At 39.3% G+C, this 23,313-nt stretch overlaps 7 protein-coding genes across 8 annotated transcripts; 4 read left to right on the top strand and 3 right to left on the bottom strand.

Moving 5' to 3' along the window:
* Positions 1-176: 176 nt before the first annotated feature.
* Positions 177-3,900, top strand: LOC103342214 (NagB/RpiA/CoA transferase-like superfamily protein). Its single transcript, XM_089041046.1, has 7 exons — positions 177-992; positions 1,190-1,324; positions 1,663-2,021; positions 2,132-2,876; positions 2,984-3,080; positions 3,169-3,223; positions 3,493-3,900. The coding sequence occupies exons 1-7, from the start codon at positions 509-511 to the stop codon at positions 3,553-3,555; spliced, it is 1,938 nt and encodes a 645-aa protein (XP_088897172.1). The 5' UTR covers positions 177-508; the 3' UTR covers positions 3,556-3,900.
* A 129-nt stretch (positions 3,901-4,029) lies between these two features.
* Positions 4,030-7,581, bottom strand: LOC103342216 (BED zinc finger and hAT dimerization domain-containing protein). Of its 2 annotated transcripts, XM_008245823.3 has the most exons (5): positions 7,188-7,581; positions 6,967-7,097; positions 6,496-6,717; positions 5,374-6,227; positions 4,030-5,230 (listed from the first exon to the last, which is right to left on the bottom strand). In XM_008245823.3, the coding sequence occupies exons 2-5, from the start codon at positions 7,004-7,006 to the stop codon at positions 4,313-4,315; spliced, it is 2,034 nt and encodes a 677-aa protein (XP_008244045.1). In that variant the 5' UTR covers positions 7,007-7,097; positions 7,188-7,581; the 3' UTR covers positions 4,030-4,312. The 2 variants fall into 2 exon arrangements, with proteins under 2 accessions (XP_008244045.1, XP_016652224.1); XM_016796738.2 differs by having other exon boundaries at positions 6,967-7,581.
* Positions 7,582-8,513: 932 nt separating this feature from the next.
* Positions 8,514-10,660, bottom strand: LOC103342217 (Adenine nucleotide alpha hydrolases-like superfamily protein). The gene is made up of 4 exons (XM_008245824.3): positions 10,310-10,660; positions 10,060-10,181; positions 8,910-9,095; positions 8,514-8,833 (listed from the first exon to the last, which is right to left on the bottom strand). The coding sequence occupies exons 1-4, from the start codon at positions 10,529-10,531 to the stop codon at positions 8,740-8,742; spliced, it is 624 nt and encodes a 207-aa protein (XP_008244046.1). The 5' UTR covers positions 10,532-10,660; the 3' UTR covers positions 8,514-8,739.
* A 2,431-nt stretch (positions 10,661-13,091) lies between these two features.
* LOC103342276 (protein ASPARTIC PROTEASE IN GUARD CELL 2-like) lies at positions 13,092-14,658 on the top strand. Its single transcript, XM_008245885.2, has 3 exons — positions 13,092-13,764; positions 13,844-14,316; positions 14,452-14,658. Exons 1-3 carry the CDS (start codon positions 13,092-13,094, stop codon positions 14,656-14,658), a joined length of 1,353 nt encoding a protein of 450 aa, XP_008244107.2.
* Positions 14,659-15,375: 717 nt separating this feature from the next.
* LOC103342218 (Nucleic acid-binding, OB-fold-like protein) lies at positions 15,376-17,328 on the top strand. The gene is made up of 4 exons (XM_008245825.2): positions 15,376-15,715; positions 15,819-16,045; positions 16,780-16,880; positions 17,030-17,328. Exons 1-4 carry the CDS (start codon positions 15,428-15,430, stop codon positions 17,107-17,109), a joined length of 696 nt encoding a protein of 231 aa, XP_008244047.1. The 5' UTR covers positions 15,376-15,427; the 3' UTR covers positions 17,110-17,328.
* A 243-nt stretch (positions 17,329-17,571) lies between these two features.
* Positions 17,572-18,899, top strand: LOC103342219 (Cyclophilin-like peptidyl-prolyl cis-trans isomerase family protein). Its single transcript, XM_008245827.2, is given in 4 exon segments — positions 17,572-17,908; positions 17,911-18,452; positions 18,454-18,593; positions 18,696-18,899. Coding segments are annotated over 4 exon segments (987 nt in total). The 5' UTR covers positions 17,572-17,706; the 3' UTR covers positions 18,799-18,899.
* On the bottom strand, positions 18,814-23,196 carry LOC103342220 (C3HC zinc finger-like protein). Its single transcript, XM_008245828.2, has 7 exons — positions 22,826-23,196; positions 22,282-22,504; positions 21,930-22,053; positions 21,469-21,806; positions 20,180-21,152; positions 19,546-19,724; positions 18,814-19,292 (listed from the first exon to the last, which is right to left on the bottom strand). Exons 1-7 carry the CDS (start codon positions 22,909-22,911, stop codon positions 19,197-19,199), a joined length of 2,019 nt encoding a protein of 672 aa, XP_008244050.2. The 5' UTR covers positions 22,912-23,196; the 3' UTR covers positions 18,814-19,196.
* Between the last annotated feature and the right edge of the window lie 117 nt (positions 23,197-23,313).

Raw genomic sequence — 23,313 nt, 5'->3', positions numbered from 1 at the left:
ATACTTTTCCATTTATTTTTTTATATTTTATAATTCCTTTAAAATTTAAAATATTTTATTGAGATTTTCAGACATTTTTCTTCAAAATTAATAATACAAAAATTACGTAATCTAATATTTGAAAATTTTAAAAAATAAAATTATTTATGAAATGCATGTTTATTTAAACACAAAAATCATGTAGTTCTTTCACATTAAAATACGAAATCTAATATTTGAAAGGGTAAAGAAAACTTTTATCTTGGTTGGAAAAGAAAAAAAAAACTTACACACGAAAAAGAAAAACAGCGGAGGTCGGAAAGTCACAACAGGAATAGCATTCTCTCTATTTTTATCGGAAACTTGTCAAAAAACCCAAAAGCTTTAAACTTGATCAATACGACACCCTAATTTCCGTTAGTAAAACCCTCCACGCCATCCACTCCTTCACCACTAACAAGTTAACAACACTTCCTTCTCTTTCTTTCCACCGGAAAATCAATACCCTAGCGACTGATTCTCGCGCTCCATGGATGCGCGTCGCGCCTCGCGAACCTTGATCGACCCCAAGGTCCGCCAAGTCGGCTTCTTCACCCCCAACGCCGATACTGCACCCTGTCGGACCCTGTCCGGTCCGCCAATCACGAGCTCACCTCCTCTCCCCGAATCTCCGGCGAGCAACTCCCTCTATCCTGTCATGATCCCTCCGTCGCGTCACCTTTCCGACACCGTCGCGATCCGTACGGCCGCCTTGCCGGTGCCAGAATCGGCGTCATGGCGCAAGGAAGCCGGGGAGCGCGTGCCGGTGGGCAGCTACAACCCCTCGGAGTCGTTGTTAGGTACCTCGCCGGTGACAGCCTCGCCTTCTAGTCGGGTTGGAGATGGAACACTTGAGTTCTCGGACGAGTCCTCGGTCCGATGGTATCGGCGGAGCGACTCCGGAAAGTTGGCTTCGAGTTTTCCCGGCAGAGGATTCGACTCGGCCACAGTGAAAGCTCCTCTTGAAGTTGCTGGTAATTAATTGCTTATGGTCACTGGATTTCTACTTGCTTCATGCTTGTGTGAATGGCATTCAGAAATTGAATTTAAGTAACTGCATTGGTGTATGATTTGTTGTTGCGTTTGTATAAGTTAATTAAAGATTGCAAATTCGCAATGCAAATTGGCTTAGGTAAGAGTATGTGCTAATTTGGTTGGCTATTTCTTGCAGAAAAGAGAGAGGAGGTTTCAAAGGAGCAAAAGGAAGTTCCATCAAATTCAGAACCCTTGAAGTCCAAGACAACAACAAAAGCTGAAAGGCGTGCCTTGCAGGAGGCTCAACGCGCTGCAAAAGCTGCTGCTAAAGGTGATTTAGCTTCTATTGCCTTGTTAATGTGATTTAGCTGCTCAAAAATCAAATTGTTACAATCCATTTTTATGAATGTATTTTGTGGCTTGTACTCATTCATATGTCTTACAAAGGAACTATTGAAGTACTTGTTAATTGCGTTGAGGCGTGTAAACATCATCTCATAAGTTTTAACTAAGATTAAGTTAGAACAAGTCTAACCATGTATTAACTATGAATTACTTTCTGTTTCTTTACCTTTTTAATTTTGGATTTTTCTCTGTGTGTTTGGAATTCCCCTTAATACGATCCACGTATTAACTGTTTTTATGTTTCCCATCCATTATAAATTACAGCTGAGGGGAAAAAACCTGCTGCTGTATCTCGGGGTGGGGCTCCTGGTAAGCCTGCAAAGCAGTCTGTGCAAAAGAAGGATCCTCCTCCAGTTGCGTCTTCGGTGGCTGCTTCTGACAAGAAGGGGGGCGATCGACCACCAGAGAAAGAAAGGAAGAAAGATGTTCCTCCTCCACGTATGCAGTTTGATGATAAGAACCGAGTGGATAAGGCAAAAAAGCGTGCAGTGGTCAATCAGACTGAAGCTAAAAACAGAGTTGAACTGTTCCGGCATTTGCCTCAATATGAACATGGAACTCAGCTTCCTGATCTTGAGTCAAAGTTTTTCCAACTTGATCCTATGCATCCTGCCATTTATAAGGTATTTATTTTAGGAAACTAGTTATTGTTAGTTCATCATTTTTGGTCTGTCTTGTAAATCATCATCCGCATGGCTGATAATGTATATATATAAATATGGACATTTGTCAGGTTGGACTGCAGTATTTGGCTGGAGAAATATCTGGGGGTAATGCTCGTTGTATCGCAATGCTTCAAGCATTTCAGGAAGCCATTAGAGACTACACCACACCTCCAGAGAAAACCCTTGTCAGAGATTTAACAGCAAAAATTAGTAGTTATGTCTCATTTTTCATTGAATGCAGGCCACTTTCGATTAGCATGGGAAATGCAATTAGGTTTCTGAAGAGTCGTATTGCCAAATTGCCCTTGACTCTATCTGAATCTGAAGCGAAATCTACACTTTGTTCAGAAATTGACCGTTTTATAAATGAGAAGATAATACTTGCGGATAAGGTGATAGCTAGGCATGCTGCTACGAAGGTCAGGGACGGGGATGTCCTTCTCACGTATGGATCATCATGTGTTGTTGAGATGATTCTGCTATATGCCTATGAACTGGGGAAACAGTTCCGTGTTGTGGTAGTAGACTCACGTCCGAAGCTTGAAGGCCAAGCATTACTTCGCAGGCTAGTGGCAAAGGGTCTGAGTTGTACATATACTCATATAAATGCTGTGTCTTATATCATGCATGAAGTAACACGAGTGTTTTTGGGAGCTGCCTCAGTATTATCTAATGGAACTGTATATTCGAGAGTAGGAACTGCTTGTGTTGCTATGGTTGCTCATGCATTTTGTGTTCCAGTCTTAATTTGCTGTGAAGCTTACAAGTTTCATGAAAGGGTACAGCTTGATTCAATTTGCTCTAACGAACTAGGTATGTTGGTTCTTGTATGTGCTCTGAGCTTGCGTATTCCTGTTGCTTGTTTTTGTACATATTTTCCTCCTGAAAATGACTATGTAGCATCTTCGTATTTCTTTCAGGTGACCCAGATGCTATTGCAAAGGTTTCTGGAAGAACTGATGTAAATTATCTGGATAATTGGGCTAATAAGGAAAATCTGCAACTTCTGAATTTAATGTAAGCTTTCATATGGTTCAATATAAAGAATGAAAACTTGTTAACACTGTCTAGAATGATTCTTAATACACTTCTTCATGTGTAACAGGTATGATGCTACTCCATCAGATTATATATCTATGATTGTCACAGATTACGGCATGGTAAGTCATTTTTGGCTTTTGCTTTTATATTTTGTTTTTATTTTTACCTAGCTATAACTATGTTGGCATATGATACAGCCGGTTATCTCTTTTTAGAAGTAATGGTTTTAGCCTATTATGTGTCAAATACGCACATAAAAGACAACTTTACTGCCCATATTTCAGTTGCATCTTGATTCTTGGGCAGTAAAGTTGTGCCTAGTGTTCTTGATGTGTAAGAATTTTCTTGATTACTAGTTTTCACAGTTTTGTTTTTAATTTTACTGCAGATTCCACCCACAAGCGTGCCTGTCATTGTGCGCGAATATGGGAGAGAGCACTTATGGACATAGGAAACTTTAAAGCAGAGCAACGTTGGAGGAACAAAAATAGTTACATGTTCTGTGGTAGGATTCATTTTACAGGCTGGTGGTTGTCATGCACAGGAGAATAAAACTTGATTTTTTGTAAACATTTGATAAGGAGCTCTTGCGAAATGAAACATTAATTTTGGGGTTGAAAGACGCAGAGGTAGCTGGGTTTAAAATTTTGTTGGTATACGACTCAGTGAAGAGTGCATTGTATAGCCTCTCCTGACAGTTGTGGAGGTGGTTTCATGTATCATGTATGTTTTGGAATATCTTGTTGCATTTTTTACCTGAATTTTGTCGAGATAATTGAATTATAGTGTTATAGTTCAGGTGTCATGTTTTCAACGAATTATTTCTGTTTGCTCCTGCTGAGCAGATGCAAGATCTTAAATTGCTAAACTAAAATATGATGGGGAAGGTATGGAGAGGAAGAAATGAGGGTAAAAAATGTTCGAATAAGTCAAAGAAAACAAATTCATATGGGTGATCACTAAATCTTCCATTTTGTAGAACCTGAAATCTACTCTTCCCAATCATCAGATGATATTTGATTGTCACCTCCTCTGGTTAGCATTATCACAATTTTCAACTGTACATCCAAACCGAATATGAAATTGTGGCCTAGTTAATACGTACAACATAGCATTTCCAAATGCTTAAAATGTCATTTCCCTCTTTTTAAGTGGGAATAGCAGTTGGCATGTCAAAATATGTATGACCTAGATCATCAGTGTTCCCTTCAGTATTTTTGTTTCTTCTCAGAGCCAGGAGTGGTATTATCAGCTGTAGCTGCAGTTGTTGCCAATTCCATCAACCGCTCAAAATCTATTTCAGTTGTCTTATACTTCAGTTTCATCCCACCTTGTAGCCATGACCTTATGCAAAGCAGAGCTTGCGTGCTATCATGCGGCATACAAAACCGCTGCTTGTAAATTTCATCACCTTTGCCACAGAACAGTTCCTCAGGTGCCACTGAAACTGCCTGCACTGCCAAGAAATCCCGAGCCATCAGAGAAAGCCGTGGGTAGCGCATACTATTGACCTTCCACCACTCCAGAACATCTGTTGCTATTGGAGCCGGAGGCTCCGACAGATATTGAGTGAGCTCATCAGTTGCGCTACTCATGTTTGCCCTTCTTTTCTTTCTTGCTATTTCCTCTGCAAAAGAGACATTGCATCCCTCTTCTAGTTCTTGAGCACTGTATCCACTAGTCATGGATGGGAAATGACTCGTCGAATAATTCCTAATGAAATGAGTTCTCGCTTCATCGAGAAAATTTTCTGCGTTGAGGCTCTCAGGAATTAGCTCTCCTTTGATTCGAGGATCAAGAACTGCGGTCATGTATATGATTATGTTGCAAACTTGGTTATTGTAACCTCTAACCTTTTCAGCCATTTCTTTAGCAGCATTTTTTAACAAGTCTGGGTAAAGGTGAGAATCTCTGCAAGCAGCAATTGTCTCAGAAATGTGATCCATGAAGAAAAGAACCAGCCCAACAGTGGGCAACTTGTTCGTGCACATGTTGTTTGTGGTTTTGTAGAATGGTTGTAGATATCGATGCACATTACTGACTGCATTCTTCTCTGCAGAGCTTAGCAGCATCCTACTGCCTAGCGTCTCATACTTCCTGATAACAGCATCCATAGACTTAGAAGCCTGCATTAAAAATAAAGATAAAAACAGTGTCACCTCAGCCACTTAATCATCGACTAAAGTGTGGGGGAGAGAGAGAGTTAAGGATAACTACACAGCCCATGGTTCATTTAAAGATGTTATCCAATATCATGTAATTAGCGTACCTTGCACACAATGTCTAGCATTTGATAATTGCCGCTCCACCGTGTTGATGTATCAAGTGGCATTTTCCATGTACTTTCCTGGTAAGCTGCTGTGAATTGAGTAAAATCCTCAGACATCTCTGAGGATGCATTTAACCCTATTGCAAACTCTCGAATCTTCGAGATCACCGACTTTGTGGTTCTCAATCCATCATCTATGATCAAGTTCAAAACATGAGCAGAACAGGGGATATAACAGAAGGGCCCCACCTTCTGACCATCCACGTAACCATGCATGGAACTTTGACTATTATCATGGGTGCATGATAGGACTCTATTCTCTATGTTGTACAGCCTAAGAACCTTCACTAGGGAGTGATAGATCTCGGCACCACCACAAGGGTAAGGTATGTGACAGATATCAAGCATCATCTTTTGGAAAGACCAATTCTCGTCAATCCAATGGCATGTGACACTCATATAATAAATTTCCTCATATGAAGTCCAAAATTCAAGCGTTATAGAGACCTTCGAAGAAACATGTTCCAAAGATGCTCTTACCACTTCCTTCATACTCCTGAAAACTTCATGAAATGTTTTTCTGTACTCCTCGCTTGACCATAGTTGTATTGATGGATTTAAAAACTTATAAGAGTTTGCTAGCCACTTTTCTTCCAATGTTGCTGGAGGTAGAGAAGCTAAGACGAGCCACTTAACAAGCAACCAATTTAAATGGTTGTAATCCACTTGGGGTGCTTTTGATTGAGGTTGATGCTTCCTGACTACAGTGATGGGTGGTGGTGCTGAACTGGTGACAACATCACCTGACTTATCATAACCAGGATGGCGATTACTTAGGTGCCTTCCCAGATTACCTTCAACAACAAAAGAAAGATTAGTAATATGATAAGCTTAACCCTACCATTAGCTATTGACAAATCCACTCCAATATCGGAATCGCACATTGAGAATGAATGAACCAATGATAATCCCTACATGAAGAACTTGAGCTTCTTACAAATCAGATAATCATAGAATTGTAGCTTGATAACATACGATCTAGACTCTCTGGACTATCACGACCATAAAATTTTGAAGGCACAAAGAACAAAAGCAACTGTTTTGTGGGCCCAGAGAAGTTACCAGTGGCAGTTGCAATAGAATAGCTTTGTCCACAAAACTTGCACCTGCGACTTTTTCCATCAGCAGCTGTCTCGAAAAACTTGAGATAAACTGATGTCATAGTCTTCTTTCTCGGTTTGGCTGAAGGAGTAGCATTTCCCTGTTCTGAGGAGCTCAAACCAATATCTACAGAATCAATGGTTGGAATGAGCCCCATGTCCATCATAGATTTGGGTTCCACATCTAATCCACCAAGAAACAAAAGAAAACCATCAAAGATCATAGACATTAAAGTTTGAATGCTAAAGGGTTAAAAAGAAGTAAACTTTCACATATATAGACTACAGTAATTCATCATCCAATACAATTCAACACTCTCATGACTTAGCAATCTAATAACAAAATATGAATCTAATTACAAGTTGAGAAAGTCAGCTCAGGGAGCATTTGAAGTACAAAAATTGCAAATTGGCAATTTGGTGGGATAAGTACCTTTGAAGGTTTTAAAAGCGTTATTTGCACCCCAGTCCATTTTATATGCTGCTTTGCTTCTCAGAACTGTTCCTGCCCAACAATCTCCCAGTGGGTGCTATGTGAAGCTCGCATTTGGGGAGAAACCAAACCTGAAATTCAAAAAAGGGATCAAATTTAGGGCTTTGGTTAGGGGTCAAAGATGTTCCCACAGACCCTCACTCAGTGACTCAGTCACTTGCCTTGGCTCTGTGGTAGGAGAAAGACAGCAGCTTGAAACGAAGAGATTTTTAGTAGGAAGAAAGAGTGAGAAGAGAGAAAGAGAGGGAAAAACAAATGGAGGGAGATGATGGAAGTTGGAAGCGGATCGGCGCAAAGACTGAGCCGGATCGCAGCCGAGCGAGGAAAGGCGAGAGAGCGAAGAAAGAGGAGATCAGCTGGTTTTCATTTTTCTTTTTTTTTTCCCTCAGGAAAAATAAAAAAGATTTTTAATCCCTGAGCTTTTGCAGAGCCGCGAGCGACGCCTCTGAGCTCTGAGTCGTAGATCTAATCTCAATCTTCGACGGCTAAAAACTACAAAGTAAACGCTCGCTGGCGCAGGAGAGAGAGACACGCACACAAGCAAGCGAAGCGAAAGTAGAGAGAGAGATTGATGGGGCTCGGCTGCTTGCTTGCTGGGCTGGTGGCGGCTAAGTTTAAGTCAGCCTCTGGTCAGTGGGCACGAGTTGGTGAGCCCCAGGCCCAGCTATATATGCGTATAGCTTCGGTTTCTGGCTCCACCAAGCCCATTTTGCATTTTCAAATTTAACGTTCATTTTTCTTCTCTTTTTGCTATTATTGCAAAAAGCTTCTAGCTATCATTTTTTTTAAAAAAAAAGAGGCTTCTAGTTAAGAAATTTATTCAAGCATACGTCGGTTAAAGCGAATATGTTCCCAACTCTGCATCTGAGTTCGAGTCCCCCTCCTCGTAGTTTACACTTTATTAAAATAAAATATCTCCTATATAAATAAATAAATAAATATATATATTTCTATACTTTTTAGTGTTCGAATTTACATAAAAGGTAATTTTGGACATTCCCCGTAAGCATAATTCCATTAACCAACTCCACTCATATTTAATCAACATTAAATTTAAACAAGCATTCAATCAAACAAGAGGGACAAAAAAAAACCATTAACTTGAATAGTTGTTGGATTAAAAGAGAAATAATAATTAATTGAAGACGGGCGACTTGACTGTTCAGGACTTCCAAGGAAGAACCTTTTATCATGTTTGAAAAGTAGAACAATGGCCATGAGCACCAATGGCAAGAGAGCTTGTGTTTCCCCTCTCCCTCTTTTCCAAAATTTTTTTTAAAAAAAATGGTGCCAAATGTTGCATTGCTATATCATATTACTGAAATTAAAGTAGATTAACCAGATACTTAAATTTAGTGTTGTACTTTTAATTTAAAGAAAGTGTTTGGTTTCACATGGATATCATGAGTGATGTTGCTCATGCAGGTTGCTCATACGTTGCAAATGACAGAAGCTCTTGTTCTTAACTCGGGTTACTGCTTACAAAATAAAAATTAATAACCAGATTTTATAAAAATCAGAAAAATTACTACATGATCATGTCAGTTCCTTCCAGTATTGGTTTTGTAATTTTTGTGTGTGTGGGTTATGTGAGAGTGAAAAAAGAAAAAAGGAAATTTACTGAGGCTGCAATGCCCCCAAATGGCTCAATCTGCTGAACCTGCTCCGCTATGCCTTTGAAACCAAAATTATAAACAGCTTTCAACAACCACTTCACTTTCTCCTTGACTTCCTTGATTTCCAAATGATGGCATAAGGGTTTGGGCAGATTCTGTACGGGACTTTCGGTGGAGGAACATCAGGGACACTGCAGCATTCATGTACAAAATAGAAATTTACTATGTTTCTGAGAGATGGTAAAAGAAAGAATGAATGAATCTTACTGTAATCCAGCAATGTCAATCTGTGAAAAGTCCATATTGTTGGTTGAACAACTGTCGAGGACTGGTGTTGCTGTTCCACTGGTCCTCGTACGTAATGGTGTGGAGGAGGGTGGTGGTTGCTTGATGCCCAGAATTCTACAATTCAACTTGTTTGCAATGCTGCTGCTGCCGTGGGCCATTGCCAACCTATACCAATTACCAAATGAGAAATATATAAACAAGTTTTACTTCAAGTTGATAGGAAAGAATTATCTGTGCGTGCAGAAGAAATAAAAGAAACATCCAAAAACATTGATAGGGAAACTCAGGACCACTTCTTCTATGATTACCAACAGAACAGAGGTAGGTAGCTAGCTAGATAGCAATGGCATTTACTAACACTTCTAAAACTGGCGTCATGCAAACAGCATCATGTTTGGTTAATATGGGATTCGACTACCTAATCCAATGATTCTTGATGAGCCAGATGTTATATCAAAAAGCCAAAAGGGATAATCTTATATCATTCAACACCCCCTACTGCAGGGTCACCCAGATAAACTTTGTATTTATATATATATATATGTTGTCTCAAACTATTTGCTAAGTCTAAGTAAAGTGGAGCCCAAAAATTTCTGCCTGGCGATTTTGTTTCACCAACATGTCACATGCATAGCTTGTTCGTACATAACTCAAATGAACCATGGACAATTGTCCCGTCCAATTCTCATCCCACTAAAGGAGAACAAATTTATTTGTGACGAGATGCTTTTGTGACAGCATATGAAGTCAATCATATATTTTCATATAAGAAAGCTAAAACGCGTAGTAATATGTGATTGACTTGAAATACTGGCATCCCGATATAAGAAAATTTCTCTCCCACTAAAGGGCCATGCTAGCTATTTGGCAATGGCAATTTCACACGGTACACATTAAATAAGGCGTACCATAAAGTGAATAATGTGAAATCCACCTAAACCCATCTGACAGTTGACCTCTTCTGTTCTGCCAGGACCTTCCTATGAAACTCACCTTTTCTCATCACTGAATTTCAAAATTAAAGGCTTTGAATTCGGTCCATCAAGAACATCATCGTCATCATACATATAGAGATTAAACATTGGTACTACATATCTAATGAATGAATTATATATCAAATCAAGCTTACCTGTAGAGAAAGCTGTGATCATGGAGGCCAAGAACAAGAGTTGAAGCCCCAATCTCTGTCACCACAGCTGCAATCTTCTTCCCATCTTGATCACCTTCTGTCACAATCATTTCAACCTTTGTCTGTAAATCATCATATCATATACACTGGTAATTTGAACATTTACATATAATCAGCAGCAAATTAATTAAATGGTCACATAAACAACAACATGTAATTGGTAGCCAGGCCTAGGTAGAGGGTTGCTTACGTTGGGGAAGGTGTTGCAGATGTCTTTGAAAGAGAGGGCCAACTGGAAGCCCTTTAAGCGGAGAAGCCTGGTTTTGTTCTTGTTTCTGGATCTCGAGGTTGAAAAAACATGGAGCAGAGTTATCAAGTCCCCATAGCGAACAAGGTTGTCAAGTGCCCATTTCAGAGCTGTTCTTGCCGCTTCCACGTCTTCAACCACCACCACTATTCTCCTCACATCCATAACCTGCTCTCTGCTCTCTGCTCTCTCTCTCTCTCTCTCTCTCTCTCTCTCTCTCTCTGTTTTTGTAATTTGGGGTTTGTTTTGTGAGGAGAACTCAAAAGAAAACTCACAGATTAAATTATTTATGACTCGTCTCTGTCTTGGCTCCTTTTAAATGAGTTTGATATATATTATACATCAATCAACCACATACTACTTGCTTCACCACATAGCTGACCACAAACCACAATAATTAATGAATTAAACAAATAAATAAATATTACTATATTACGTCTTTGTACAGTTAGATTAGATGTGCATGCAAAATCAGATATCTTCTTGGTTATGTCTATATATGACATTTTATGTTGTTGCTCTATATGAATTAGTTTACCAATTGTGGTCCAATGTCTGTGAAGTTATAGTTCATGAATAAGAAATTTAGAGTCTCTCTATTAAAATAGTTATTTGCGCAGGTATAATTTTTGATGTCACATTACATATTCGCCCTTTGACTTAGAGCATTTGCCTGAATATTTTTTCATGATTTGATGAGATTTTGGGTACTAATCTTAAATTGTTTACAAACTTCAAATTTGATCGTGCCCGTTAATGCTTATGGATCTAAGACCTAGAAAACTGGCATCTATTTTTCAAGAATTCAAAACTGTTGCCGGGATTTTTCCAGATTGCCCCAATTATCACGCAAAAATCATTTTCTCATTTAAATCTTGAGTGATTTTAGAATACTACGGTTGTACGGTCACATGATATATTTTATACACGTGTTATAATATAAGTGAATATTTATTGATATTATTTCTTAAAAGAGGGAAAATAAACTATATCGTCTATTTATATTATAACACGTATACAAAATGTACAATATGAACATATTACCGCCGTATTCTATAGTTTCACCTAAATCTCCTGCCCTAACCACGCCAAAACTATGATCCACTTTTCTAGCAATACTTTGAAAATTGAATTAATGATTAAAAACAGAAAGTTGTCATGTCAATGGATAAAACAGAATTGACAAATTCTTTCGGAAAAACTGAAATATAAATATATGACAAGCAAAAACCTCAAATAAACCTATCTAACACGTACGGATTAAAAACAAAAACAAATGTTTTTGTTCTAACGCACCTGGTGGATGGTTAGCTTAGCTACACAAAATTATAAATTAGAATAATATTTTTGGTCTGGCTGATATATAATTAATTTTATTTATACATTGCCACCATTTTGTGGGGTTTAGACTCCACTCATATTAAAATAAAGGATATGAAACCATGGCATGGGGGGGCTTGGTCACTTTGATTATCAAGTCACTCAACGACGAGAAAAAAGGAGTCGTGTCGTCAGTTTGGTTGTGGCGTTTCTGTCTTTGGGTCTTTGATATATCTTCTTGTTTGTTTGTCGTCTTTCTTGTGGTTCCAAGTGCACTCATTTTGAGTGACAGTTGCTTCCTAAAAAATGCATGAAATTCATGACCCACATTGCGTCTCACCAGACAGAAATTTATATAAAAACAAAGGAAAAGAAATCCCCATGAGCAAACTGCCAACCGAGTTTAGGTTTTGCAGGTATTATTTGAAGTGCTTCTTTTTTGTTTTGTTTTGGTTACTGTGTCTGTGGGTGTGTTTTGCTCAATTGTTCTATTTTACTACATTTACTCTTCTCAAGCCAAAATTGGTGTATTTTGAATTTTTTTTAGTATTATATAATATCGTAAACGGTATTTTCAAAATTCCAAAAAACCAAAAATTTATGTTTGGGATGTCAAAATTGCATATTTAGATGTAACCAAAAACAGAAAGTTACTAATGACGTTAATACTAATTTAGAGCATTTCAGACTATCGTTATAAGCTCCCAAACAGTGGAAGGAGCACAGGACTCTGATCGCATACTCATATGTGCTTGAGACCAATTTTGTTGGGCTACAACACAAAATAAAAATCTGGTAGGCCCCGAGCTTGGTTAACTTGGGCTTTAATTTGTTTTCGACCGGCCAATAGGTCAGCCTATTAAGATGATGGACTTGGGCCCAAGCGAAGAGACACTTCCGGGGTCTGGGCCAACAATACTGCTGGGTTGATTTGTGTGTTAAACCCAATTAGCTTAAAATTAGATTAGATTAGATACATGCATAAGAGTAAATGCACGAACCAAATACTCATCTATTTTTATCCTTTACCTTCTTATACCATCTACACATTTTTTTTTAAAAAGAAACCAATGGCTCTGTTCTTTAAATTAATTTGTGCAGCAATAAATTCTGTCATAGAATTTTTTATATTTTTTAAGTGCTAGTAGTGGATAAGATGGAGAAATTATAGAATACTATGATAATACGGTCACGTGTTAATGTTTTACTATAACCATATAAATGAATTCGCTGTATGTGATTAGGCAAAAATATTTGGGAATTTAATTAAGTAAGTAATTAAAACTTACATAAACTCATTTCACAAAGAAAGAAAGTGCATGTCGCGTTGGTCTTATCCCTCTGTAATTTAAATGCTTAAATAGTTAAATTCTGCGAAATAATCTCCATCCATATCCTCATTTCAATGGCCAAAGCTCTTGTTAAAAATTTTGGTATTGCTCATGTGTTAATACTTGTGACTTTTCTGATATGCTCGGAAGCCAGGTCTAACAAATCAGGCTCATCCTCTTCGCGCACCATCAGATTTCCTCTCTACCACAGAGAAAAGTTCATAGCTTCAAACTTCAAGGACCAACGCTCCCTTGTCCGGACTCGTTTGGCCCGCGACAATGCGCGCTTTCATCGTCGTCATGCATCATCTTCTGCTCAGTTTCACAAGCACTCTGGGAATGATCTTAACAATACTGCCATGCTCGAGGAAGGTGGGGAGTACGTCACCGTTTTGAAAGTGGGAAGTCCGTCGCAGAACGTGCAGCTGCTTGTGGACATAGGCACGCCTTTGACATGGTGGCAGTGCCAGCCCAATTGCAAGTATTGTTACTCCACGCCGCACCACATTTTTGATACGAGCATGTCGTCCACGTATATTGAGACAAATTGCGCCGAGGGATTCTGCGATGTAACCCAGCTTTTTATACTGGGTTGCATTCGCCGCGACGATCCCAAGTGCCATTATAGGGTTCAATACGTCGACGGGTCTGTCTCCCAAGGCGTCATGGCGAGAGATGTTGTCGCCACCTCTGAGGGTGTGACTCTCCATAACTCTTTCTCTTTCGGATGTGGACGAAGCAATCAAGGTGCATGCCATCAGTTTATAAATGAAAATTAATAATATTGTCCATTTTTAACTGATACTAATATAATGTTGTTTACCAGGTGTGACAATGTTCAATGCGGACGCTACGGGGATCCTAGGGTTTGTACCGGGCGGATATTCGTTTCCCTCTCAACTCCAGGCTAACACATTCACCTTCTGTCTCCCTACTTACAATACCACTACGAGTGGAAGTCTGTACCTGAATTATTACCCATCGGCTTTTCAGTATTCAAGTAGATCGATGTTGATTATTATAAGGGGCCACTATTATTTGGATTTCAGCGGGGTAGAACTTAACGGGGAAGCAATTCCAATTCCTCCAGAGAACTGGCAATGTGACCGGGAAGGGGTTGGGGGTGTGATTATTGACACAGGGAGCACCATAACTAGGTTCCCCAAGAAAGCCTATGACATATTCAAAGACTATTTCCTGCGTAACGCTCAGGGCTTGCCTTTATCGCAACCCGAAGAGCAGTTAGATACTTGCTTCAATGTGGCAGGTGTCGGAGAGTGGGAAGGCTTAGTCCCTAAGGTTATTATTGTTTATTTTCTTCAATGTGGCAGGTGTAGAAGAATTGATCGAAAGAAATAACCACGTACTGCTTTAGTCAAATGACCTAACTAATATCTGCAACTTGATTCTTGTTTTGAACTTTACTTTTTTCAGGTTAGATTTTTGTTCAAGTGGCCGTCTGGTCGGCCCCTGGAGTTCGAGACCGGTCAGCTTCTGATGTCGGTGGGCAATAACAAATATTGCCTTGCATTTGGCGCAGGAGGACCCACCACAATCATTGGGAGTTGGCAGCTACAAGGCTCGCTTGTTGGCTTCGATCTTCCTAATCATCTTGTCGGATTTCTTCGTGCAAGTTGTTAATCTATTTGATTAGCTAGCTAGCTCGATTGATTGTTGTACAATATGCAATTAACTAAAATAATAATTAACATTGCATAATCTATTCTACACTCAAATTGGTATGTCATGAGAAATTCCACAAAAATTAAATTAAGCATATATATATATATATATAACATCCTTCACAAGGAGAAGGAGGTAAGTGTGGAAATCTGAGAATTTATCATGCTAAAATCGGCTTATTGTTAAAAACCTACAAAATGATTGATTTTGTAATCCTTCTCTAATTTATTATTTATTCTCTCAAGTGCGTCTAAATTATGCCAAAGAGCACTAAAACCACTGCACATTATTATAGAGTTCAACATTATGTCAAATATGATTATTGGACTAAGCTTTTGGGCAACGGGGTCTAACTGAGTGAAAAATGTCTTAATTTGCACACTAGTGTTCTCAGTTTCAAACTCTCATTGCATATTGATAGTTTAGTTGTGAGAAAACTCTCATTCCCTTCTAATTATGGCAACAACAAAAAAAAGCTTTTGAGTTTACAAATAACCCATCTGCATCTTACAGAAACCAGGCCCATTTTCTTTTCTTTGGGTACAAAAACGAGCTCCCATTTTAAGAATTTGTTTGGGCTTAAATCTAAATTAAGGCCAGTTTTTTCGGGTCGACCCAGACCAGTTTTTTTCCAACGCCCAAGTCCCAAAAGGGTTTTAGCTGCCCACCCAAAAACCCTCAAAAATCCAGAGAAAATTGAGCACCATAGCCATTTACCACTCTGAAAATGTCTACCTCCTCCTCCCTGGCTACGCTCTCCAGGAGACTCTGTCGCTCTCTGCACTCAAATCCTATGAATGTACTCTCTATGCGCTTCTGCACCACCACGACCACCGACCTCTCCTCCTCCTCCAGCGACAGCTCTGACTCAGACGAGTCCAACCCTCTCAACTCGGAGCCCAACTCGCCCCAAGACAATGTCCCCCCACCACAGCCGCCACCGGAGGACTCCAATCGGAAAAACTTTTTCTACGATCGCCCGCTCGAGAACGGCCTCGACGTAGGCATTTACAAGGTACATTTCACTCGTACCATTTCGTTTGGTCCTTTCAAATAATTCAGTGTCTCAGAATTTGGGGTTTAGGGTTTTGATTGTGTGAGTCTGCGCGTGGGTTCAGGCGATACTGGTGGGGCAGGTGGGGCAGAGTCCGTTGCAGAAGAAGCTGAAGAGCGGGGCCACGGTCACCATGTTTTCTGTTGGGACCGGCGGCATTCGGAACAACCGGAGGCCGTTCAATAACGAGGACCCGTCGGAGTACGCAAATCGCTGTGTCATTCAGTGGCATCGCGTTTGCATTTATCCAGATAATCTTGGCATGATCGCCATGAAGAATGCTTTGCCTGGGTGAGAAGAAGTTTTCTCTTCACAGCTTAAATATCATGCTTCAAATTACTGTGCTTTGTGATTGTTTATGGTCGTATATATGTTATGTTTACTCTTCAAAAGGCACAAAACACATCGGATGACTCTTTTTCGTACAAATGCACGAAATTTTGATAATATGATTTGGAAGATTTTGTCGTGCCTTTTGGATAATTGGGACTAGCAAATTTGTCAACAGTGTAGTTTTAAGCAGAAATTGTGAGGGTTTTGTGGAATTTTTGGTGATCGAATTAAAATGGAGCCCTTATAGTAAGGAAAATTCAATGGAGATGTGATCACAGTCAAAATTGTAACACCTTGTACATCTAGATGGACAGGAGGGTGTTTGGAGGATGTAAACTTAATGGAAGAAGGAGTTGTTTGAGATTGCAGTAACTGTGATCCTTATGAAGGAAAGTAAGTAATAGAAATTGGATATTTGTTGAGTAATGATTTTACCAATTGATTTGCGGGCTTGTGGTTTGATGTTGCAATTTTGTAAACCATTCTGGTTTGTGCTTGCAAAGCTAGTCTCTAGTTTTAGATTGCAGTAATTTGTCATACCTTAATGTCCACTGCTGCTCAGTTCTTATCTTGATCATGGCCTCCTTCCTTCCATGAGTGCAGAAGTTTGATTTATCTGTTTATTCTGTTGATTGGAGATTATAACCAGTTCTGCAATTGGCAGTAACATATTGAAATTTGATATGTTGCAGTTCACTTTTATACTTGGAAGGTAATCTGGAGACCAAAATATTCAGTGACCCAGCAAGTGGACTTGTTCGACGTGTTAGAGAGATTGCTGTTCGTAGAAATGGTATGTACTCTGTCTATTTAAAATTGCGCAGGATAAGCTCAACCTATTATGTTATCTCTTCCTGTTTGAGCGTTTAGTGTTCTTTTTTTCTTTTTGCTATCAAAAGATGTATAATTTGTACTTTTCATCATGTTTCCTGTAATTTGCAGGTCGCCTTGTGTTTTTGGGTAAAGGTGATGGTGCTGAACAACCGCCGAAATGGGGGCTGAAAAGTGTTGGCTACTACTGAAAAACTTTGTTTTTAGTTGTGACAGAGATTTTATTGACTGAAAGATTTTTTTACTTCGGAATTAATTCTCTATTCCGCTTGAGACCAAGAGGAAGGAAGATCATGGTGCTATTATGCTGCTATTGTTGTAGCGTTTGCAGATTAATATTGGTCTTCTTTTTTTCTTGCTCACTTTTCCCGTGCGTAAAGGATTTATATAGTTATCACGTTGTTCGACAATTTTCATAGTCTAATTTGACGTCCATCAATTGCTTTAAGAGTATGTTTAAACCTGTGATTAACATAAAAGCTTAGTATTACAATATGCACTTGATTATTAACAGTGATTAAGCAAATCACAAAAGAAGTGATTGGATTGACTCTGGTTGTTTCAGATTGATAGTGTGGTTTTTAGGTACCACAAAAATCACATGTTCCAAGGCATTTGGATAAGCTTTGGATCTTTCTTATCCACAAAATCTCCGCACCTAAAAGGAGTGAATACAGAGTATATATGAAGTAATGCTTTTGGCCATGAATTTTATACGATTCAGCCATGATGCTCTGAAGAAGACAGACCTAGCAAAAAAATAAAATACTCTCTCCTTGACAAGAGAGATGTTACAAAGCCCAAAATTCTTGCAATCCTCCGCTCCTCCTCCAACACCACCATCACCCATTCCACAACTCCAAGTTGTACCCACTTGCTCATCTTTCCCTTCCATCAAACAATGCTGCAAATTCTCACGTAGAGAGCTCACAATTGGAAGCAATTCTCTTATACTTGCCCTTCTGGCCTCGCAGAGTTTAGAGGCTTTTTACCGTCCAAAGCACAAGCCGAGAACCTTGTAGACGACGACACAAACAGAACTGAACAAGAAGCACAAACTTCAAATGCTACTGCTGCTACATGCACTGACAGAAGCCCAACAAAGCGTGCATTTCTCGATATATCCATTGATGGAGAGCCTGTTGGTCGCATAATAATTGGGCTACACGAAGACGATGCCCCTGTTGGAGCTGCGAGATTTGGCAGTCTTGTGAGTGGAGCTGCTGGGACTAGCTACAGAAGGAAAGAGTTCGTTAAGATTATGCCCAACTACGTTCAACATGGAGGCGTGAGATCTTTTGGTGTAGATGCTGAGCTCGCAAAGAAGACAGGAACCAATTTGGAAGTTGATAATCTGACGGAAGAGTGGGAGAGACTGAATGAAAAGTGTGCAGGGATCAAGAACAAGGCTGGAACTGTGGGCATTGTTGTGAGAGATCCTTCCAGACCACCCCCCAAGATGAAGCTGGTTGCCCGAAAAGGGAAGTTGGAGATTGATCAAGAGGAGGTTGGCACGGCCCCGAATGGAACAGAAGTTTGTGATCACCACCAAGGATTCACCTGAGCTCGATGCTTCAACATTGGTGGTTGGAACAGTCCTGGATGGTAAGGAGGTGGTGGAGAAGATTGGTGCGGTGAAGACAGTCCAAGAGAATACCAGTTCACCTTATTTCAGGTACAACCCTTCCATATAAACCTAAACCATCCTCCTCATATAGCCTTCAAGGCTTCACCTTTGTGATGATATTTAGACACTAACAAAGCAGGTCGTTGGCAGGGTGGCCAAGCTGATAGGAGATAAGAGAGCTGTTGTGGCAGAAAGAGGATTCAACCGCCCTTACGCAAAGGTGGTTATCACAAACTGTGGCTTGATGAAGTAACATACTACTCGGCAATTTTATTTATTTTTGGTTTGTCTTTCCAGTTTTGTAAGAAGAGAAACACTTCAATGCAATACATCAAGTCTTTGTAGAAGTCTTAATCAATTTCTATTCCTAACAAAATTTGATAACTATGTTTATTTAAACCGCAAGTTGCCGAGCTGATAAGGAGAATGTTACAGTTTTTAAGTTGGGCAATAAAGGAATGTTACACTCTAATCTTGTAATGTAGTACAACACTTCTAAAGCTTTCAAATGGGATTTGATGCCATGAGAGAGGGACATTCGAATGGGGGATGCTACAACCTAACCTCATATCAGCTACAACCTAACCTCATATCACAACCAATCCTGGACCTCCTTGGATACCATTTGACGGGTGGCAAAAAATCAGTCAGCTAGTGTTTAGTGTTTCGAGTTAAAACAGTTGGCTTCATTCTTTTTGGAGAAGGAGAAGTGAAAAGATTTCTGATTGAAGTGACAGGGTCATCGACCTGTACAAATGATCAAACGCCAAATGATGATACTACTCAGAAAACAATTCGACAATAAACAAACCCAAATTTACATGTAAAAACACAGACGGACTACATGCATTCAAACATGTCTGTGTGTGTGTGTGTGTAATATTGCAAACTGCCCATGTTGGGCAAAGAAGGGATATTGATGAGTTCCAAAACATAGGCTGGGAAGGAATAATCTCAGTCAACATGTAGGCACAAAAGGAGAAGTAGGCCTCAAGAATACCTTAATTATGGATTTAGACGAAGGAGAACCCCCTTCCTGTCGTTGTAAAGCAGATAGTGTTTGTTTCCATCCAGGTGCCCCATTACCTGCTGATGCAATCCAGGGGCAGAAATATCTATGCTGCCTGATAGGATCAAACTCCATCGTGCTACCAGGCAATACATGCGTTAGGTCCTTCCCTGCAAGAATAGACAAAGCAAATTATTGAAACCTATTTTGATACCATACGGGAAATGCCTTGACAAGGGAGCAAAGAGACGTCATGTCATGCATATGAAATACAGGCTGCTGACAATGTTCTTGATTACAAAACTTTGACCAATCTGTCAGTGATTATAGTTGCAGGTACCAATTATAGGACCAGATAATAGTCAAAACAGATTATTAGGAATATTAACATGAAACAGACCTATTGGTGAATTTACGGAACACATCTATGTGGCAATTAACTGCATCAATAAATAAAGTAAAACAAGCACAAAACTAGAAAAGGTGGAGTTGGGCACAATATTATAGAAGCAAAATATATATAATTTTAGTGTTTACGAAACAAGCAAGGAGACCAGTGTATCCATTCATTCTATAAGGAAAATATAATAATAATAGTAGTGCCCATGGAATACATATTGCTTACCACTACTGCAGGCCACAAGTTCATTGTTTATGGGAATTTGCACTCTGTTTTCACTACCCTCGCAGTTTGAGGTGGGTTGGGCATCAGTTATGGAGCTGTTAACATCTGCATTGTCTTCCAAGTTAGATGGAACACTCAGAGAATCTTGTTTTTCACTGCCATCCACAATGATTCCTGATTGTAACAATTTTCCTTCGCTAGAAACCATCACCAGCGAGTCATTTTTGTCTGTTTCACCATTTTCACATGTGATATTGGCGTCAGAGGCTGTTCTAGGGTCCCTGACTTCTGAATTCTCCAATCCGACATTTCCTGCATTTTCTCGGTAGTGTTTGTCCCCCTTATCCATCTGGGAATCAGATTGCATAACTTCTTGGCTAACAGACATACAATCTCTAAACTCAGAATCATATGAAAACCGGGCCCTTAAATTCCGGCCAATAACAGGTAAAGAAATTGTTGCTTTGAAGTTCTGTTTTGTTGGTGGAGGACCCCCAGCAATTGTCAAATTTAAATTTGAGAACCTCTCCTTTGACAATGTTGCACCATCTGAGCCAGCACCTAGAGTATCTACCCTATTGTTAAGATGATTTTTAGTGCTTGAATCAGGGGTTCCAGGATGACTTTCAGAATGTACTTCTGCATACCCAACTAATCTGAAAAATTCCAGAGGCCGGGGAACTGTTGAGAAAGCCCATAATCCTACACTGGCTCCACAAAGCTTGCAATCTAAGACAACAGAATTGGGTTCAGACTGTATAGAACTAGAAGTGCTGGCATTTCTCTCTACCTCCACAAGTTCATCATTACTAGTAGAGTGCACATTGATGCTTGGATTTTGTCCATTAGTAGCTGAATGAGATGAACTTGAAATATTTGCCTTCATGACCGAATGATTTAGTCTGTTCTCAGAATCAACAACATAAGGTAGTGAACGAGGTTCCCAGCCGCATAAGCTTATGAGCTTTTGTGCCTGCAAAAACGATTCAAACATGATTAGTCTACATGAAGAAAGCAAGAACACTAGAAACTATTAAGATTTCTGAAAAAATAAAAGATTCCAAAAGTGTTAAGAATCAGATTGAGAAGATATGAAAGAGTGATGCACAAGTACATACAATGAAGAAAGCAACATTTAGCAATCAAAAATGAAGGAAAAGGACTCAGATATCTCAACACAAGTAATATCAGCAACAACAGGCAAACCGAAGATCAATTATAAAACTTTTGCCAACACGACATGCAAAACGGTCAGGGGTGGTAGAAGTGCAAATTAAACAGGTGCAAACCTGATAATACAACTTAGCAGAATCTGCACTGCCTTCATTGTCAGAATGTTCTGTTCTAGCAATGTCACCAGACCCATTGCCATAAAACATAGAAGACTGTCCAAGAAATTGCTCGAGCTGAGGGCTCTTCATGTACTGAATGGCTGAAGAAGAAATCACAGGAAGAACTGAAAGTTGTAATAGAGCAGAGCAGCGTTCTCTAAATTTATCAAGTAAAACCGGAGGCGGGGTAGGTGGAAACTCTGCCAGTATTTCATCACAAGTATTGTCAATCCATGGACAAAGTATTTTATGTCCATTGTCCAGCTTTAAACTAAATACCAAGGCTGCCTTCTCAACTGGAAAACACAGGAAATAGCTTTAATTTAGGATGAATAAAGTTAATAACAAATATTTGCTTCTTAATTTACAGCAATTGATTAATTGGTGGAAGATTTAGCATAAAGAGAAGAATAACATGCCTTGCTGCTGATTCCAAGATGATGGAGTAGAAAAGAAGAGACGTGCCCCGCATGATTCACATGCTATTATATCCGTATCTACATTGATCCAACCTCTTCTGGCACAATTTATAGCACTGACCACCTGTTCAACATTGGAGAAATCTGTATTATGTAATGGTTTCATTGTAAATGACTCATTAACCAACGACGTTGTTTCACCATACCCTAGTTTCTCTTTTAAACATAACAACACAGCAAAGGCAAAACCAGAGCTTATTTCAAGACCATATTCGGAGCTATTTTAGTTAGCTAACAAACAAATAAACACTAACTATACAAAACCCGTTCTGATGTATGATAGAATTCTAACCTTAGGCTTGGCAAACCAAGTCATAGACTTGAATGTAGCTACCCTCCTCATAAGATCCCCACGGTCCCATGGCCTACATAGTGGAGCATGAGCTGGTGCAGGGGGAACTGCCAAATGCCCCGAGGCCTCCACTCTATCACTTCTCGATTTTGGTTCCACCAATGCCAATGCAGAAGATGGATTTGCTCGCTTTTTGCCTCTTGATATTTGTACACTCGATGAACTGTTAGGAAAAAGGAAAAAAACAATGAGCATTCTAAGGTTTAGCTAACAATTACAAACACAATTTCCATAAATCCTACACAAGAACAGTCATAAACGATTTATGGTAATTTTATTTAATAAAATTAATTAATATGATATCATCTGGCATTGAACGATAGCTAGCGACCATACGATTTCAATAGCACAATCCTAATTATGCTGAGAGATGAAACTTCTCCAATCAAACTCTTATAAGCAAGCATAGAAATCGATATCTTCATTGTCGGAAAACGAGCAAGAAAATTAGGAGGAAAATTTGAAGAAAAAAAAATTTACGAACCCGGAAGTGGAGCTTGGCGCAGATTTGGGAGCGAAAAAGAGCTTGTCCATGATGGAATGGAACCTCTTCTCAGAATCTTTCGACATTAGTTTTCTTTCTTCTTCGTTTTCCAGAAGAAATTGGAATATTGGAATATGAGAATAGCTTCGGGAAGTTTAGAGCTAATGACCTAATTAAGATATAAAAGCTGTGTGGTAGCGTATATATTGTACGTGCACAAAATTGTGAATCTCTCAAGCTAACACAAAATTGTTTCCTCCTCCTTTCTCTTTTGCTTGAAATCGGGTTCTAATTCTAGGGCGGGCCATGACGGCGTTTCACAGTGAGGGTGATTAATAGATTTCACTTGTTTCTACAGCTCCAGCTCCTTGATATTCTTTATGGCGCGTTATAACAAGGTAACCTTGCTTTTGGATGAAAGCATTGAAAATTGCATAGGATTCTAAAATAACTAAATTTAGATTTTCATCATTTCAATTTTTGGCAAT

Source organism: Prunus mume, linkage group LG7, assembly GCF_029339155.1.
Source record: "Prunus mume cultivar Tortuosa linkage group LG7, ASM2933915v1, whole genome shotgun sequence".
Lineage (NCBI taxonomy): Eukaryota > Viridiplantae > Streptophyta > Magnoliopsida > Rosales > Rosaceae > Prunus > Prunus mume.
Note: the sequence above shows the minus strand (reverse complement) of the source record. Positions and strands in the feature narration are given on the sequence as shown.

Coding starts and splice junctions, on each gene's coding strand:
- LOC103342276 (XM_008245885.2), top strand. CDS start 13,092: ATGGCCAAAGCTCTTGTTAAAAATTTTGGTATTGCTCATGTGTTAATA. Junction 13,765..13,843: donor ATGTGGACGAAGCAATCAAG/GTGCATGCCATC, acceptor GTTGTTTACCAG/GTGTGACAATGTTCAATGCG. Junction 14,317..14,451: donor GGGAAGGCTTAGTCCCTAAG/GTTATTATTGTT, acceptor TACTTTTTTCAG/GTTAGATTTTTGTTCAAGTG.
- LOC103342217 (XM_008245824.3), bottom strand. CDS start 10,531: ATGGATGTGAGGAGAATAGTGGTGGTGGTTGAAGACGTGGAAGCGGCA. Junction 10,182..10,309: donor TCTGCAACACCTTCCCCAAC/GTAAGCAACCCT, acceptor GATGATTTACAG/ACAAAGGTTGAAATGATTGT. Junction 8,834..8,909: donor ATTGACATTGCTGGATTACA/GTAAGATTCATT, acceptor TGAATGCTGCAG/TGTCCCTGATGTTCCTCCAC.
- LOC103342214 (XM_089041046.1), top strand. CDS start 509: ATGGATGCGCGTCGCGCCTCGCGAACCTTGATCGACCCCAAGGTCCGC. Junction 1,325..1,662: donor TGCAAAAGCTGCTGCTAAAG/GTGATTTAGCTT, acceptor TATAAATTACAG/CTGAGGGGAAAAAACCTGCT. Junction 3,081..3,168: donor CTGCAACTTCTGAATTTAAT/GTAAGCTTTCAT, acceptor CATGTGTAACAG/GTATGATGCTACTCCATCAG.
- LOC103342216 (XM_016796738.2), bottom strand. CDS start 7,006: ATGGACTGGGGTGCAAATAACGCTTTTAAAACCTTCAAAG. Junction 6,718..6,966: donor CGCTTTTAAAACCTTCAAAG/GTACTTATCCCA, acceptor TTGGTGGATTAG/ATGTGGAACCCAAATCTATG. Junction 6,228..6,495: donor TTCTATTGCAACTGCCACTG/GTAACTTCTCTG, acceptor TTGTTGTTGAAG/GTAATCTGGGAAGGCACCTA.
- LOC103342220 (XM_008245828.2), bottom strand. CDS start 22,911: ATGTCGAAAGATTCTGAGAAGAGGTTCCATTCCATCATGGACAAGCTC. Junction 22,505..22,825: donor GCGCCAAGCTCCACTTCCGG/GTTCGTAAATTT, acceptor TTTTCCTAACAG/TTCATCGAGTGTACAAATAT. Junction 21,153..21,468: donor CTGCTAAGTTGTATTATCAG/GTTTGCACCTGT, acceptor TCGTTTTTGCAG/GCACAAAAGCTCATAAGCTT.
- LOC103342218 (XM_008245825.2), top strand. CDS start 15,428: ATGTCTACCTCCTCCTCCCTGGCTACGCTCTCCAGGAGACTCTGTCGC. Junction 15,716..15,818: donor TCGACGTAGGCATTTACAAG/GTACATTTCACT, acceptor GCGTGGGTTCAG/GCGATACTGGTGGGGCAGGT. Junction 16,046..16,779: donor ATGAAGAATGCTTTGCCTGG/GTGAGAAGAAGT, acceptor GATATGTTGCAG/TTCACTTTTATACTTGGAAG.